The 18190-nt window shown below is 49.8% G+C and overlaps 1 protein-coding gene across 5 annotated transcripts in view; it reads left to right on the plus strand.

The window, feature by feature from the left end:
* Positions 1 to 18190, plus strand: part of WDPCP (WD repeat containing planar cell polarity effector) — a 2309940-nt gene that overhangs the window by 1228010 nt on the left and 1063740 nt on the right. For all 5 annotated transcript variants that reach the window (XM_085612555.1, XM_085612557.1, XM_085612554.1 and 2 more), the window contains one exon: positions 7901 to 8089. In XM_085612555.1, the coding sequence (XP_085468681.1) occupies positions 7901 to 8089 (189 nt within the window). The remainder of the gene's footprint in view (positions 1 to 7900; positions 8090 to 18190) is intronic.

The raw sequence follows: 18190 nt of genomic DNA on the forward strand, positions 1-18190 counted from the left end.
CATCAAAGGGCAAGTCCTTGAGAAAGGCGTTGACATCCACTGAAAAGCTAGCAACCAGGTATGGCATCGAATAGCTACGTCAATGAAATTGCTCTGCCCAGTGAGTCGGTCGTGTCGAGACAACAACGAATGGCAAGCTTTGCTGCACCTCTCCCGTCTGACACAGCTTGGAGACCTGTGGCAACACCTGCACGACCGTTTCCCACAGTGTGTGGGAATAACGGCCTAATAAGCATGCATTCTTTACTGACTGCAATGAAGGGCTGGCGGAAGAAATTTATTTTCCTACCCCAACTATCCAGCCTCTTGGATTCCCTGTCTCCGGGTGTGGGAGGTAGAGTCTAGGGCCACCAAGCTCATGGGGGCAGGGTGGTTGGTGAGGAAATTTAGGTCACCCAGTGCAGGGTGATGGCGGCAGGCAGTTGTCCTATTCACAGGAGCCCCTGTGCTGGGCTTGGGCCAGGTTCTCAGTAGGACATCAGTTAAGGCCTAGTTGAAAGGCAGCAAGGGTTCTGAGGAGGAGACACCAGGCTGCAGGACCTCCGTCAAGATATTTGTTTTGACTGTCAGAAGGGACCTGAAGGCCCAGGTCCTCAGCTGCCCTTTGCAACACCATCGCGTATGATGCTCTCTCCTCCGTAGCCACCGTAAGGGGAGAAAGCAGGCCAGAATCTGGAGAGGTATCCAGTCTGCTGGCCTCACCCAATTCCTCATGCCTGTCCATTTCTTGAAAAGGCTGATCTTGTAAACGGTCCAGCGACCCCTCCCAATCTTCCTCCATTCCTAGCCCCTCAGAATAGGGCTGAGGAAGCGGCCTAGAACCTAAGGGTTCTATCGGAGCCGATCCGGGTCATCGAGGATAAGAATGAGACTGGCACCGGCAGCGTCGGGAGTATCGGCGTCCGGTTCGGTTTCGGAATGGTACAACATTCGGGCTTCCGTGCAAGCGTGACTTTTCATGAATTGTGCATAAATCATAGCATTTGTTTTCTGGCACTAATAACTCAGACTTGGAGCTCCCAATTTGCACTTCTTTCTATTTACTGTTTATTTAAATAGATTTTTCAACGATAAGTGTCCAAACCTGTGGCTGCTAAATTTACTAACATTTATTTAAAAGTATTTTAGTTCAGTACTCTTTTATGAAAGTGTTAAAATGAAGTCATATAGGATAATTTAAATAAGCACCCTGTGTTTTCCATAAACGTGTATGTGTAACTTTAAATATATCCGTTGTGTTCCTATCCCCGATACTGAACTCCTTAACAGTGCCATATTGCTTTTATTGCATTGGGATACTCTTTCACGTTCTTTTATGCATTATTCAACAGCGAAAACATTCCTATGTGCCAGTAGTTCTTTCCCACCCAGGTCTGACCCTTTTGCAAGTTCATAGCCTCTGTAAGAGAATTATAAATGTCATGTTGATGTTCTTATCTGTTGTTGGTTACAGCTCCTGCACGCTTTCCCTCCGCATCAGTGCACCACCACCAGCGCAACCTCACCTCAGCACCTACACAGTACCACCTCAGCATCAGAGCAGCATCACCTCAGCACAGCACCAACTCAGCATAACCTAAGCACTAACTCAGCACCACTTGAGCACTGGTGCAGCACAACCACCACAGCATGACTCAACACCACAGCATAACTCTGCACCTCCTCAGCATCACTCAACATCACCTGAGCATCACCTCCCCACCAGCAAACCACCACCTCAGCATCACCTCATTCTGCCCTCAGAATCTGACATCTGTTGATTCTTCTCTAGTGTCTGTCCGGTACTCGTGTTGTAATTCAGGATCTATTTCCCAACCTTCACCATCCCGTTGTTTATGTCTTCCACCCATAACAAAAAAAAACAAGCATTGGCATAGCCAATCGGTCTCGCAATGGCAGTGCCTAACTACAGAGATGGCGAAAGGGGCTTTGCGATGGGGAATGCAACAATTAGCTAGCAGGCTGCTGCCTATGTCCAGATGCAAAATGCACACTCCGACGCATGCAGACTTATAAAGCTACTAAGCTGCACATGCATAAAGAACACATGCACAGATTCGGGACTAGCAGAAATGCACAAATGCACTTAATGGAGTCAAAATCTGACACACATGAAGCACACGGATGGGGTCTGACCAAGCAGAGCCTAGTGCGCCGCCAGTGGCACCTACTGATACACATGTGTAGAAACGCACACCTGATACAGAGAACTCAGATTTTATGGAATTTGTAAAGCATAGCTTCGTCCAATAGCATAAGTCGATTTAGATTCCGGCAGACATAACTAAAAAAGGAAAAGTAGTTTATAAAAATATAGGTGTAAAGTCAAATATCACAGTTTGCTGTTCTGAAGCACCCACACTCACAGTGCCTTCCACACACACAGACAAGAATCTTACAAATGATTTTTCTTTTTTAAGTCGCTTGTACACGCCAAGCAGTTTCAGGACGCTAGTCTGGACTTTGCCTTCTTTTGCTCTATTCTTCTGTGATGTACCTGTTTGTCAGGCACCCTGTTTTTTCAGGTATCATTATATAGCACCATTTATTTATTAATTTGTGCATTTTTATATAAAAGCGAACATTATCCAAAGGTTCTAAAGCGCTTTACAGTAGAACTAGGTCATCAGTAAGACACAAGATTACATTATCTTAAGATGTTGCTACATGCAAATAAAGTAAAGACATTAGAGTGTGGTATAAATTGCAACAGCCATAATATTTGTATAACAGAATGTGGACTGGCGCCAAATGTAAAACAAGTATAATGAGATGAAGTAGAGAGGAACACCTCAAGGCACTGATCAGTGTAGAGACTAACTCAGAGGTAACATCCTAAAACAGTGCTGTGAGGGCAGAGACCAGTTTAGACACGAGGTGTGTGTGCTCCTTTCTCTTCCGGCAATCACTTTCATTAAACCAATACACTCCAAATTAAATTAAATATAACTTACATTCAATCAAGGTTCATTTATCAATTGCATCACACGTTGGACTAAAGCCTCAACTAGGAATGAAAGTGACAAAAGGGAGTGTCTTTTACACCTTCCTCAGCCATTCGGCCTCTGTCTCTGCCTTTTAAGGTGGAGGGATGGTGATTTCAAATGCATTTGTATTTTATTTACTTTGTAGAGTTGTGTTCCTCCTGAGAAACAATATCAAGCGATCTGAATGTACATGGAAAGGTACCAGGCGGCTGAAAGTCTGTGTTATGGCAGGGGGTAAGCCTGTGAAGCCGCCTTGGTCACCTCTGTCTCTGCGGGTTGCAGTCAGAAAGTCCGGCGCCGTCGCTCTTTAACTCACTGTGTTATCCAAGTTCACCCTATTCGAGTGTGTTGAACGGAGACCGATTCAGGAAACATACAGCACACAGTATACACAGAAAGAAAGTAGTCCAAGCTTCCACAGTCGGACTTTCTTCTTGATAACGCCTGAGTACAAAAAGGAGAGCGGGAGTAAGACGTTATTCCGAATGTGTCCCTTGTACTTACTGCATCTCTTCCCAAAACGTGCGCAGAAAAGAACCAAATGCACTGTAGCCTGCTCCTGTGGAAATCCTTCCCTGTGGATGAGGGAAGGAATTGCCATCTCGAATTGGCAAGCGAAACGGTGGCTCTTGCCGGGCTCCTGGCGCTTCACCTTTTCCCAACATATGGTTTAACTCGGTTGTATGATGTTACAACGCATTCCATTGCAACGCATGCCTTTACCACGCATGCGTTACAACGCAAATGCCATTCCCATGCATAACCTTTACCATGAATATTCCTTTATCACGCATACTTTTACAACGATTTTCGTTATAAATTCATGCATGGTAAGGGCATACTCTTGGTAAAGGTTATTCCCCCACCCCTAAACCCTTCTTACAAATACCCCTCCCCTGCCCTTAACCCTAAAATCACACCCCTGCATTTTTATTTTGTTATTCTAAAATTCCCCTTACCTCTCCACGTTGTCTCGTCTGTCGTCTCTTCTCTATGATCTCCTGAGTTCACGTTGCACGTCGTAAAGAGAAAACGGAAGTGCCGTTTCCTCTAACGACGCCGATTGCCTCCACATCGCTACTTTATCAGGTGCGTTTTTTTGTGGGGGAGACACCCCCAAGCCACCTTTTCTTTTCGCACCCATTTTTCTTTTTTGGGGGGGGGGGAGACCCCCAAGGCCCCTTTTTTAATTTTATCCTTTACCACACATGCCTTTACTACGTATCTCATAGTAAAGGTATGCGTGGTAAAGGCTATTCGTGTTAACCACGCATGCGTTGTAATGCATGCGTGGTTAAGGTAATGCGTGGAAACGGCCACGCTGTAGTGGCCGTTTCTTGTTTAACGCATGGTGGACCGGTCATCCATTAAAAAAAATATTGGCAAAGCCAATAGGTCCCGCCTATGCAATTGTTAGAATCCTGTTCTTTCTAGTGGGTTATAAAGCACCTGGCGTACAATGGCCCATCAATCTGCAGTGAAGCACGTTAGTGACAATTTAATGTTCTTCAGATTATTAATGTTTTGTGATTTTCTGTGAGATTTGAGCAGCTGTTGTGATGTAATTAATACTGCAATGTCACACAACACGATAGTCAAAGCTCCAAACAGCTTCTTGTATAGATACCTTCTTCAAAATGCAAGTCCACTATTGCCCGTGAAAAAACACAAACGTGATTAGTAAATATAAAGGTAGTGGTTCTTAAAGCTGTGTGCATACCTCCCCGGTCACATGAAAAGTTGCAACCCTGCTCCCCACCATCTTACTAGGAGGAGTTTAAACGTCTTCAAAGCTGAGCCAAGTGAAAAACCTTTCTTATACAGAAGCATCATCTGAAAAATAAAACCTTGATGGACAGGAACTTGCTTTCCAAGATCAGTAAATCAGGGTCTGGTCGATAACCGATCTTTGTGCTTAGATCTTCCAATCAATTGGCTTGGTTTTTGGACCTGTCCGCAAGGACCTGGGAGCTGCGGTTGTTTGGAGCGAGTGGTGAATTACAATAGCTGTTGGACCTCAGCGCAGGCCTCCAAGTGCTGTGTAATCACTGCGGCTCTATTATTGGTGGGGGAGGGGTCGTCAATGAGTTTCCGCGTCACAGCTTCCTAACTTTTAAATGGCATTTACAATGACGCTAATAAACTGCATGCCAAGTGGGGCCACTCGGGGGACTCGTTTTCTTTGAAGCTCGAGCTGTGTCATGTTGGCCTAGCCCTAATCTTTCTAATCGTGCAGTCCATAGAACCGCTCTCCAGGCCCAGAACGGATGCAGTGTACAAAAGGACTTTTCAAAAGTGTGCGTCAGGGGAGCGAAAACATAAACAAGCAAGGTTAGCGGCACGTAGACATCTCGTGGATGAGGCGGGCGTTAGGTCTGGTTGGTGGGGGGTAGAAACAGACACAAGGGCGACGGAGATAGTTTAAACAGCGGCGGGGTTGGGTGGGGGTTTGAGATAATGCCGGGCGCTCTGGTTAAAGTGAAAGCAGACACCCATGTGCTGCCTGTAGTAAGAGAAACTCAATGAAAGTAGCGCTCACAGACTAAAGAAGGCATACCGTGTAACAGAAGTGAAGGGGCCAGTCGCCATGGGCGGTTACAAGTGAAGACAAGGTGTTACTAAGGAGGGACTAACAAGCCTCTTTACGAATCAGAAGCCAGCATTTAGGAAGAACAATTAAACAAGCCAATGACAAATATGGGCGGAGAGTGGGCAGGGCTTCTATTTCATACTACACTACAAGTCTCGCAGAGCAGCGCATGCACGCTGGCTCTAGGCTCGACCTAAAAATGCTATAACAAACAAGCATTATTACAGGCTGGAAGTAGTTGCCAGCATTGCAAGGATAAAAAAACTAGAAGACTTTTTTTTAAAGTTAATTCTTGTTTTTAATAGGGTTGTTCATTTGTACATATTGTCTTCTTGGTTATATATAAGGTAACAAAAACGCTTATACCACTTTTTTATTACAACTTTTCAACATGCTGCACAGCAGCCACAGTGTTCTAGAACACAACTTAAAGACACTGGCAAAGCCAATAGGTCTGGCTAAACACTTCTAAGGTCCCAAAGGCAAGACTTATTGGCTATGTCAATGCATGTTTTGCTATCTAATTCGCTAATCATGGTCACTTTTATTTTGGTGCCTCCTCCTATTTTCGGCCACGGTGCAACCCTGACGGGATCGGAAAGCTGGGCACATTCATAACATAAGGCCCTCTTATCATCTATGCTAAACAATGAGAGAACAATCTACATGTCTAGGAGGCAGCAAAGCTGAAACTGGAACACTTAGGTTGTTGCTTTGATGTTTGACTGTAAAGAAAAGCTGATAGTAAGAACCGTTTGGCACGTAAGCGACCATAAACTCTCCTAAAGAGCTGAAAGTTGGCGTGCTAGACGCTAACAAAAATTGTAAAATGAGTAAATTAGATAGTTCTTTGAGAGAGTGTTGTGATATTTTTGTAGACCTACCTAGTTGTTACTTTGGAGCTTCTGATGAACTAGTGTTGCACAGCTTCAGTTTGTATAAACCCGCTCTTTCTAGGCAGCCTGGTACTTGAAGAATTCAGAGTTATTACCATAGCAGTTTGTCGAAGCCAGCTTTGTATAGCTGGTCTGGCACTTAAAAATGTAGATGTTTTACGGTACAAAATCTGTTTTAAACTGATGAATATAATCACAAATGAGTTTTACCCTTCCTTTATTCTGAGGCTAACTTACAATTAACATGTTTAAGTATTCTCATGTGTGATTTATTGATGTACTGCTGCCATCGGAAATAGTAAACAGTAACAGCTGACCCATAAATTTCATGGTGGGCCTCCCGACTTGTGAGTGAGGGTCAAAAAAACATTGCTTTTTTTCTTCACAGTTTTAAAACATATTGGCAAACAGCCTGGCAGTTACGATGGGCATTGTGAAATAGCCCAAGTGGATAAAAATGGGGGCCCTTACATAACACTGAGACTTGTTCTGTGTGAAAAAGGCCGCTTTATTGAAACAGGTGTGCATGACATAAAAATTCCTTGGGCCAAGACCTTACAATACTAAAACCTCACTATACATCCAATCACCTAATTTCCCAACCCCCCAAACCCCTCTCCCCAATATACATAATTTGACATAACGAAAGATTTACCTGTCTGTTCATTTCCTTTCAAACTCCCCTCCCTTACCTAAAGTGACTATATAACCTAAGCTCAACCTGCTATTCCTATGACGCAACAACTTTAACTCTAGGAATGTGGGTGTGGGTTTGTTGAGACCCTCTGTTTCTACCTGCTTATCATATCTTAATCAAAATAACCTAAAGTAAAGGCCTGCAACCTTGTGGGCCTTCTGCCCAACTCAGCACCTGTCTCAAGCGACAACCAATACAATAAAACAGCCCCTACACACCTGTTACAACAAGCTTGCCTATATATTGACCATAAGCCACCACTCATCTCCCTCTGAACTCCAAAAAATCAAGAGGGTGGGTGGTCAAAAAAATCACTAACTAACTGGGTGGAGGCTGTCTCTGTGTCCACCTACCAACATAATGGTGGAGGGCAGCCCCAAAATGTTGAACTATATACCCCTGGGCTACATTCTGCACTGAATGTAGCCCAAGCTAGACTGTGCCTGCCTTTTTCCAATACCCCCGGGGGACAGACATCCCTCCGCTGTCCCCCAAAGCCCTATTCTTCAGGTTCTCACGTGGAACCCTGGACGTTTATTTCTTCATGTAACCAGATTATGTGTGAGCATGCGAGAAACATGTTTTCTCCTTCCTCAGGGTGCTCAGAAGGCTGGACTGCACATTCAACATAAAAAGCATCCTGACATTCTCCTACCTCCATGGTTTTCCTTCTGCAACCCACTATCTTTATTAGTTTTGTTGACCATTTTTCATTTCTGTTTCCTGTCAGGTGCCATCACGAAAGGACAACTGAGCCCTGTTGAGCTAGTTCATCAGTATATACGGCATGGCGAGATTTGCGAGGCTATTGGTGTTTTGAGCAGCTTGAACTGGAATGTTCTGGGGCATCAGTGCTTCATATGTCTGAGTGCCATTGTAAATCACCTACTGAAGCAAAAACTAACGCCAGAGCGAGAAGGTAGGAATGTCTTATTAACTATATTTGTATGCATAATATTTTTAGAGTATTACGTCTATTTATCTGTCCTCTTCAGTTTCTAACTGGGTGCATGAATCTGACCTCTTGGAGGAATGGCTGAATCATGGTATCAGTGAAAAATTTGAAAATCTGGAATACAAAACGCATGCATGCATCTCCCATCTTACCTTGGGGAAAGCAGTTGTCGTTCAACTTTCATGCCAGCTCTTTTTGAACAAAGCTTTTTAACATCTTGTAAAATTCCAGCATCACTATAAAACAAGCTGGAGATGCGGTGCTGTCTTAATTCGTAAGTGAAAGAACTAAATACAAGATGGACATGGCCCATCGTGCAACGCTACTTATTACGGAGAGCTCACTAACACCCCATAAAAAACGCAATAATGTACATGCCTTGCCTTTAGTATAGAGGGCAGTCTTTAATCCCAGGTTGTTTAGCCTCAGCCATCTTGTACACAATGCTCAAGAGCTACAGACCTCGACATATCGACGGGACGCGATCTGAAGGCAGCGCCATTTTGGGAGCCCCGGGGACGGCATACACGAGTTCCCCGGAAGATGGTGGCCGACAGTGACTAGCAGCGAAGGCCTGTGCTCTGACTGTGGAAGAGTTCCTGCCCCGGATCCCTGATAGCTGAGTGGGGTCCTGCGCTTGTGAGGCAGCTGGGAGCGGCAGCATTGCTATAGCGGCGATCCCCCGGGAGGCCCGCAGATAAGAAGTGGCGGGCCGGGAAAATGTGGCGCACACTGCGGAGGCGGGGCTCGGTCCGCTGATCGCCGGGCGGTGAGGCGGCCCAACCGGGGCTACCGCTGGTGCCTGGGAGCTTGACAGTGAAGCGCTGAAGGGTTGCCCTGCGCGCTGGTATCAAAGTGTCGGTGGGGCCTAGCGGGAGCGGTGCAGCCAGGAGGCCTGATCCCAAGAAGGGGAATGACTGTATGTGACAGCCTGCACTGCGTCTTTTGCAAGTCTCCATGAACGCTTTTAATGCCATCTCTTCCCCGCTGTAGTCTGCAAATAGTGCTCTTGATGGTGCCTTGAGTGCCTGAGGCCACAACTGCGCTCTCCACTGGTCAACAGGGCGTTTGAGCAGCGAGTAGTTCTTGCCCCGGTGGGTTCTTAACGGATGCTCCCTTCCTGTGTCAGTGGCCACGTGGCAGGCTGTGGGTCGGTGACTTGGTGGCTGCGGTGCCCTGTCCTGCCGGTGCTACCCCCTGTGGCGGGGTGGTAGTCTTCGTGGCCCTGGCTCTTCATGGTTGCTGTCTACCTTTGTAGGCCTCTGGACCCGGCTGCCCACTTCCTCACAATACTCCCCATGTTAATCCCAAGCTAACGGACAGGAGCGTGTAATACTGGGGGTGAGCGGTGCGGCCCGGAACCGGCAGAGAACACGGAGTGTGTAGGTGGCGCAGGTCGGCGGTGAGGAGCTGCATGGGTGTACCCTCCTGCGCACCGGCAGTATACTAACGGAGCTCGTTGGACTTGTTGGAGTAGGCCTGGTGGTCGTGTGTGTCCTGGACCGCTACTCTTATTCGAGGAGGGAGGCATGAGGAGTGTCCCGCGGAGATCGCCTGTGGTCAATATGTCACTGACCAGAGGAAAGAGAGACAAATCTCTGAAGGATCTTCTGCAGAAAACATCAGGGCACGCCGTGCCACAGCCTGCCGCTGGAACGGCGCTGGTAGATGGGGGGGACACGCTGGCGACTAAGGCCTTCATGATCTAGCTCTTCTCCACTATCAAGGAGGACATTCAGGACCTCCGTTCATAGCTTTCTGCGGATCTACGTGAAGTTCGGCGTGATGTTGATGGAATTGGGGACAGAGTGGCGACGTTGGAGGAGCACGACCTGAGCAGGGAGGACGATCTCCATCAGCTGCAGCAGGAAATGCTGCGCCTTCGGGAGCAGAACATCGAATTGCACGCCCACGCGGAGGATTTGGAGAATCACTCCAGGCGTAATAATATCCGGATCCGGGCGGTTCCGTGGAAAGGTGAAGGTGATGATCTCTGTGCCTATGTCAATGCCTTGTTCCTGCAGATCCTTGGGGGGGGACGAGGTGCAGGAGATACAAATGGATCGTGTCCAATATGAGGGCCTTCCGCGTGGTACTAAGGCCCCCCCTCAGATATACTCGTTTGTGTACATGATTTTCAACTAAAGGAGCGTATCCTGCGTAGGGCTAGAGATCTTAATCCAGTGCAATTCCGCGGCAACCAACCTACACTTTACCAAGACTTAGCGGATTCCACACTGCTTAAACGCAGAGACTATAAACCCATCACCAATCATCTCCGAGAACAGAAGATTCCTTACTCCTGGGGCCATCCATTCCGCCTCATCTTCAAACATCAGGGCAAGTTGCTTCAAATCCGATCCTTGGCAGAAGCGTATGACAAGCTGGGATTGGAGGGGCCCCCCTCCAGGACAGAAGATGCTCCACCGCTCACTCGCAGACGTCGTCGCTCCCCTTAATGGCAACGAGCTGGGAGGTCGATGCTGAGCCCTGCACCTGACACGGCTGATGGTAAGCTGGAAAGAGAAGCGGCCCTCTCATCGGTTGCACAAGTTACGGATAACCCCGTGACACCTTGAGGTACTTGACATGGCGACCACCTGAACGCTACAGTCGCCGTTGGAGGGAAGGGGCCCCTCGACTGAACGCAGTGTTGCTTCATCCTTGTCCTCGGTGTGATAGACACGTCAATCTTGGTGCGGACTGGCCTGTGCCACGTTCCCCTGGACATTGACCACTACGACGAACTTTTGTCATGTTTTCTTGTTTTCTCTCTGTCTTGTTTTTTTCAGGGATTTTTTATGTTGTTTATATGGGGTATTTTGGGGTGTTCTTTTGGGACTCCGCATCAGTTCATGGTCGTGATAGGCAAATAGCCCGGTTTTGGGAGATTACCCCCACTAGTGTTGATCCCGGTGATCTGGGGTCGGTGCATGGATATTCCCTCCTTCACTGCCCCGATGAGTAGGGACCTGAGCATTGTTAGCTTAAATTTCCGGGGGCTGAATAGCCCTGTCAAGTGGTTAGCAATACTCTCCCTTTTAGAAAATGCTGGGAGGGATATTTGTTTGCTACAAGAAACCCACCTTTTACCTAAAGACACCAAGCGTATGAGGGATAGGTGCTTCCCACAACAGTTTTGGTCCTCGGGACTGTCCAAACAAAATGGGGTGGCGATCCTCTTTAGTGCACGTTCACAATGCAAAGTAGTTTCTACGGTAGCGGAGCCGAAGGGACGGTTATTGGCTGTCAGGGTGCAATGGGGAGATATGCATTTTACGGTTGGGTCCTTATATGCCCCGAATGAGCGACAAGAACCCTTTTTGCGCTTAGCCCTGTCTGAGGCTCTTGCTTCTCCTGATTCAGCATTTCTGATCGGGGGAGACTTAAATGTAGTGATGGATACGGAGTTGGATAGGTCAGGGCAGCGGTCTAATCAGGCAGGGGCATTGTCACGAGCCGGGAAACAATGGCTATCTGACTGCGGACTGTGTAATGTGTGGTGAATACAGCACCCGAAAGAGCGCGACTATACATACTTTTCAGCGGCACACAAAACATATGCGCGTCTTGACCACTTTCTAGCCTCCACATCACTTTTCCCTCACTTGCACGCTGCGGATATTACTCCTCGCTTCCTCTCAGACCATGCCCTCATTTCAGTCCAGCTTCCAGCGCGCTGCGCGCGTTCGCGATTCCCTCCTTCACTCTGACGACGTCGCAAAACGGATTCAGGACATTATAAAACATTACATCTCTGAGAATGATCAGGGAAACACACCCGTTGCGTCGGTATGGGAAGCTTTGAAGGTAGTAGTGCGGGGGAATTTATCGCGGTTGCGGCATCTTTCGTGCGACTCCGCAAAGAAAAACGACCGGAACTGGAGAAGGAGGTAGGTGAACTAGAGGCAGTTCACAAGGGCACCGGGGCGCCGAGATTATGGAGGGAGTTGGAAACACCGTGCCGTATGCTGAAGCATCTGGATCTGGAAAGGGCTGAGCATGCGCTCCTGCGACTCTGGCACAAATTCTGCCTCAGTGGGGATAAGTTTGGGAGGATGCTTGCACATAGATTGCGGGCGCAAGCACAGGTGTCCAGAATACAGTAGAGCATACTACGGATGCCCTGATTGCCGATACCTTTCGTCAGTTTTACCAGCGCCTTTATTCGAAGGAAGGCACCCATTTGCATGATCCTGGGGAATATTTGGCCCCCTTACTCAAAACGTCGGCTGACGATTTGGACTCCCCTATTCGCCTCGAGGAGGTAATATCGGCAATAGCGTGGCTCAAAGAGGCTAAGTCGCTGGGCCCGGATGGCTTTTCAGCCCTGTTCTACAAACAATTTTGTGCGGAGCTGGCTCCCCTTTTAACAAGGCTTTTTAACTCCTTCCTGGACGCTGGGGGAGTGACGCCTCCATGTCTGAGGCGGCCATTTCTGTAATTCTAAAGCCCGGGAAAGATCCAAAGGAGTGTGGGTCGTACAGACCGATCTCGCTCCTTAATATTGACGCAAAGTTGTTTGCGGGTGTGTTAGCCTCACAGCTTAGTCCCCTCATAGATAACATTGTAGACACGGACCACTCCGGCTTTAGCCTGATGCGGCAAGGAGGGGTTAATACTAAGAGACTACCGCACCTCATTGACCTTATACACCGATCGCGTACTTTTTGCTCTCGATAGACGCGGAGAAGGCTTTTGATCGAGTTGATTGGGAGTATTTATTCGCGGTGCTACGTACATTCGGGTTCAGAGATAATTTTATCCGTTGGGTTAGTTGTCTATATGCCTCCCCCACGGCGGCGGTGCGGGTCAATGGCTGCAAGTCGACCCTGTTCCCTATTGCCCGGGGCACGCGGCAGGGCTGCCTCTTGTCCCCCCTCTTATTTGCGCTCTACATGGAGCCTTTCGCTCAATGCGTCCGTTCCAACCCTGACATTGTGGACCTGAAGTTTGGAGCTGATATTCATAAAATCAGTATGTATGCTGATGATGTCATCCTCTCACTCACACAACCCCGAACGACCCTGCGGCATTTGACTAAGGAGCTTACTACCTTTGGAAATGTAGCAGGGTTTAAGGTCAACTTTACAAAATCGCAAATCCTCAATATCTCTATCCCGGAGACTGAGGTACAGGATCTCCAACAAGATTTTGAATTCCAGTGGGTGTTCACGGATATTACATATCTGGTCATTCGTCTGACCTCTTCCAATGCTAGGACGGCCGCTCTTAATTACTCCCTGTTGCTGGAGCAGACAACCAAGGCACTGGCTGCCTGGTCACGTCTCAAACTGGCGTGGTACGGCAGGTTGGCGGCAGTGAAGATGACGGTGTTACCGCGCATCCTCTACATCTTCCAAGTGCTTTCTTTGAGCCCGCCGCCAGGTGCGCTTCGCAAACTACAGGGACTTCTGAATAAGTTCTTATGGGACAATAAGAAACCACGTCTCGCATTCCTTTGTGCGTAAAGCTGGCCTGGCCTGGAACATGCTGCCCTTGGCCCTCGGGGCACCCAGGACCCTCTGTTGTTTAAGAAAAAACTAAAAATTTAGCTTTTTTAGTCTTTGATTGGTGTGCATTTCTGTTTCTTTTCTGAAGCAAACGCCGGGACACTTTTGAGTAGCCGCGCGCTGTACAAATTAAATATAACATAACATAACATTTGCGCATGTGACCTCCTCGAAGGCGCACGGAGGGCTCGGCTTCCCGATGGTGAGTGCCTATTACCAGGCAACATGTCTCCGTTTCATCACAGAATGGAACAGACCTCTATCCAGCAAGCACTGGAATTTTATGGACCAAACGGTAGCCGGTCGGAACATATGGCGGGAACTGTGGCTTCCGTGCCGGCATAGAGCGTGGGGGCTATACTCCTCTCCGGTTACCTCCCCGACTCTCAAAGTTTGGGATCGATTAGCAGGCCCGAAAGGGTGGACTACTTTTCCTTCCCCTCTGTTCCCCATAGCAGACAATCCCGACTTTCAGCCAGGATGCGCATCCCAGATCTTCCAACACTGGAGGGAGAAGGGTTGCAAAAGGATGGGTGCCCTGTTCGATCTCGAGGGCGTGATTCCCTTTCATCAGCTGCATAGGGATTATGATTTGCCTGAGTCAGATGCCTTCCTCTATTCGCAGGTCGTACACTGGGTTACGCGGCCGGAGAACTTCACTCTAATGTCTCGCCCCCTGATATCCTTCAAAAAATGGCTGGGGTGTAAAAAGGAAGACCGTAAACTCATCTCTGAACTTTATGCCATGATCAATGCACAAGCAAAGAGACACCGCACAAAAGCGCAAATCAGATGGGAAACTGACCTGGGGTGGCCCTTGTCGCACAAAGAGTGGGAACAGATTTTTTACAGAGCGCACCATGCTGCCTCCAATACGGCGGGGGCGGAATCTGCATATAAAGTGGTTACTCACTGGTATTATACTCCAGTACGCATTAAGAGTTGGGACAGGTCCAAGTTAGACCTCTGCTGGTGGGGGTGTGGTCTTGTTGGCACTCTGGTGTATTTACTTTGGCACTGCTCCAAACTGGTGCGCTATTGGACAGCAATCATTGATGACATTGATGCAGCATTTCAGATTACTTTGCCACGTACTCCTGAGTATACCTTGTTGGGTCTCCCTCATCCTAAGTTCTTTCCGCTGAAATCACTGAAGGGTAAGCAAATCGCCATGGCATTGCTGGCGGCGCGGCAGGTGCTCCTAGCCCATTGGGGGCCGCTGACGATTCCAGACTCCCGAGATTGGATTCAGAAACTTTGGCAACTCTTAGCAATGGAGCGGTTATCGCTGAGTGTAGATGGGAAAGGCAAGGACTTTGCAAAGCTGTGGGCTCCTTTCTTGCAGATTCTTACCAAAGATATGAGAGAAGTCACGTGCCCGAAATATCTGCAAATTCTGCGCCTCATCCCTTTGGAACCGCCTGGCATCCCTTTGGAACCGCCTGGTGCATCCACAGATTGACTTACTAGATGACTGACCATTGATTAGAGACAAGAGTGAGCTGGCTTCACCAGATTGGAACTGCTGCGGAGGGAGGGAGGGTGGGTGGGTGGTGGGTTGAGGGAGGGGGCGTTTCTTTATGTTAATGTTTCTTATAAAAGTGGTACTTTCGCCTGGCGCCTTACTGACTCACTATCAATCAATCAATCATAACACTTGTATAGTGCGCTACTCACCCGGCAGGGTCTCAAGGTGCTTGGGGGAAGGGGTCTGCTATTGCTCGAACAGCCAGGTCTTGAGTTGTCTCCTGAAGGCGAGTTGGTCCTGGGTCAGCCGAAGATGGATGGGGAGGGAGTTCCATGTCTTGGCCGCCAGGTAGGAGAATGATCTGCCACCAGCGGTGGCTCTTCGGATGCGTGGTACGGCGGCGAAGGCGAGGCTTGTCGAACGTAGCTGGCGGGTGGGCGTGTAGAAGGTCAGGCGGTCGTTGAGGTACTTGGGGCCCAGGTCGTGGAGAGATTTGTGTGCGTGGGTGAGGAGCCTGAACGTGATCCTCTTGCTGACGGGGAGCCAGTGCAGGTCCTTCAGGTGGCCGGAGATGTGGCTGCGTCGGGGGATGTTCAGGATGAGTCGGGCGGAGGCGTTCTGGATGCGTTGGAGTCTTTTCTGTAGCTTGGCTGTGGTTCCGGCGTAGAGGGCGTTTCCGTAGTCCAGTCGGCTGGTGACGAGTGCCTGGGTGACCGTCTTCCTGGTTTCGGTCGGGATCCATCGGAAGATCTTGCGGAGCATGCGTAGGGTGTTGAAGCATGATGAGGAGACGGTGTTGACTTGTCTGGTCATCGAGAGGGAGGAGTCCAGGATGAAGCCCAGGTTGCGTGCGTGGTCTGTTGGCTTTGGGGTGACGCCCAGGGCGGGGGGCCACCAGGAGTCGTCCCAGGCGGAGGGCGATGGTCCCAGGACGAGGACTTCCGTCTTGTCTGAGTTCAGTTTCAGGCAGCTGTTCCTCATCCATTCGGCGACGTCTTTCATCCCTTCGTGTAGGTTCGTTCTGGCGGTGGCGGGGTCTCTGGTGAGGGAAAGGATCAGTTGGGTGTCGTCAGCGTAGGAGATGATGTTGAGGTTGTGCTGGCGTGCGATGGCTGCAAGAGGTCTCATGTAGATGTTGAAGAGGGTGGGGCTGAGTGATGATCCTTGCGGAACGCCACAGATGACTTTGGTGGCCTCGGATCGAAACGGGGGGAGGCGGACTCTGTGTTCTTCCGGTGAGGAATGAGATGATCCACTCCAGTGCCTTCTCTTGGATACCGATGTTGCTGAGGCGTTGAACTAGGGTGCGGTGGCAGACGGTGTCGAACGCTGCAGAGAGGTCCAGGAGAATGAGGGCCGCTGTTTCCCCGTTGTCGAGCAGGGTTCTGATGTCGTCGGTGGCTGCGTTGAGGGCGGTCTCGGTGCTGTGGTTGGCTCGAAAACCAGACTGCGAGGGGTCGAGGGATCCGTTCGTCTCGAGGAAGGCTGCAAGCTGTCTGTTGACGGTCTTCTCGATGACTTTGGCAGGGAAGGGGAGGAGCGAGATGGGGCAAAAGTTCTTGAGGTCGGTGGGGTCCGCTGTTGATTTCTTCAGTAGGGCGCTGAGCTCGGCGTGCTTCTAGCTCTCCGGGAAGGTGGCGGTGTTGAAGGAGGCGTTGATGATGTCCCGTAGTTGGGGTGCGATGATGGAGTCAGCTTTGTTGAAGACGTTGTGGGGCAGGGGTCGGTCGGAGATCCGGAGTGGATGGTGTTCATCGTGCGGGCTGTGTCTTCGGTGGTCACTGTGGTCCAGGAGCGGAGGGTGGTGATGGAGGTCGTTGGTTTGGCGGTTGGGTGCGTTGATGGTGCGCCGAAGCTGTTGTGGATGTCGGCGATCTTGCGGTGGAAGAACGAGGCGAGAGAGTCGCAGAGGTCTTGTGAGGGAGTGATGTCGTTGTTGCCGGTGCTGGGGTTGGAGAACTCCTTGACGATGCTGAAGAGTTCCTTGCTGTCGTGGGTGTTGTTGTCCAGTCGTTCCTTCAGTGATTTCTTCTTTGTAGTGCGGATAAGCTGGTGGTGCTTGCGGGTGATGTGTTTGAGGGCGGTCATGTTGTCTGTGGTCTGGTCGAGGAGCCAGGCTTTCTCGAGTGTGCGGCAGTTTTTCTTGGAGTCCTTGAGTTCGTCGGTGAACCAGGAGGCTTTCTTGCTTCTGGGCCTGCTGGTAGGGTTCTTTAGTGGCGCGAGGTCGTCGGCGCAGTTGGTCAGCCACTTCGTGAGGTTGCGTGCTGCTTCGGTGGGGTCCGTTGTGCTGGCGGGTGGGTTCTGACTGAGGGAGGTGGTGAGCTGTTCGGTGGTGATCTTGCTCCAGCTCCTGTGGGGAGCCTGTTGCGGGTGGTGGTGGGTCGTGGTTCTTTTGAAGCTGAAGTGGACGCAGCTGTGGTCGGTCCAGTGAAGTCCTGTGGAGTGGCTGAAGGTGATGTGCTTGCTGGATGAGAAGACTGGATCAAGCGTGTGGCCGGCGTAGTGGGTGGGGGTGTTGACCAGTTGCTTGAGTCCAAGGTTGGCGAGGTTGTCCAGCAGGGTGGTGGTGTTGCGGTCGTTGTTGTTCTCCAGGTGGAAGTTGAGGTCCCCGAGGAGGATGTAGTCGGCGGAGGGGAGGGCGTGCGGGCTGATGAAGTCGGCGATGTCTTCGCTGAATTGTGTGCGGGGTCCTGGGGGTCTGTAGATGAGGGTGCCTCTGAGGGTGGTCTTGGGGTCGGTGTGGATCTGGAAGTGAAGATGTTCGGCTGCCGTGAGGGTGTCGTCGGAGTTGGTCGTGATGCGGATGGTGTTCTTGTGGACGATGGCGATGCCTCCTCCAGTCTGGTTGACGCGGTCCTTCTGGGTGATCGTGTATCCGTCCGGAATGGCGATGGCGATGTCGGGCGCTGAGGAGGCGTTCATCCAGGTTTCTGTTAGGAAGGCGAGGTCTGGAGATGTGGTGTCGAGGAGGTTCCAGAGTTCCATGGCGTGTCTGTGGACGGAGCGGGTGTTGAGCAGGATGCACATCAGGTGGTTACTGCTGGTGATCGTCTTGGCGGGTGCGGTGCTGGTCCGGATGCTGGA

Source organism: Triturus cristatus, chromosome 6, assembly GCF_964204655.1.
Source record: "Triturus cristatus chromosome 6, aTriCri1.1, whole genome shotgun sequence".
Taxonomy (NCBI): Eukaryota; Metazoa; Chordata; class Amphibia; order Caudata; family Salamandridae; genus Triturus; species Triturus cristatus.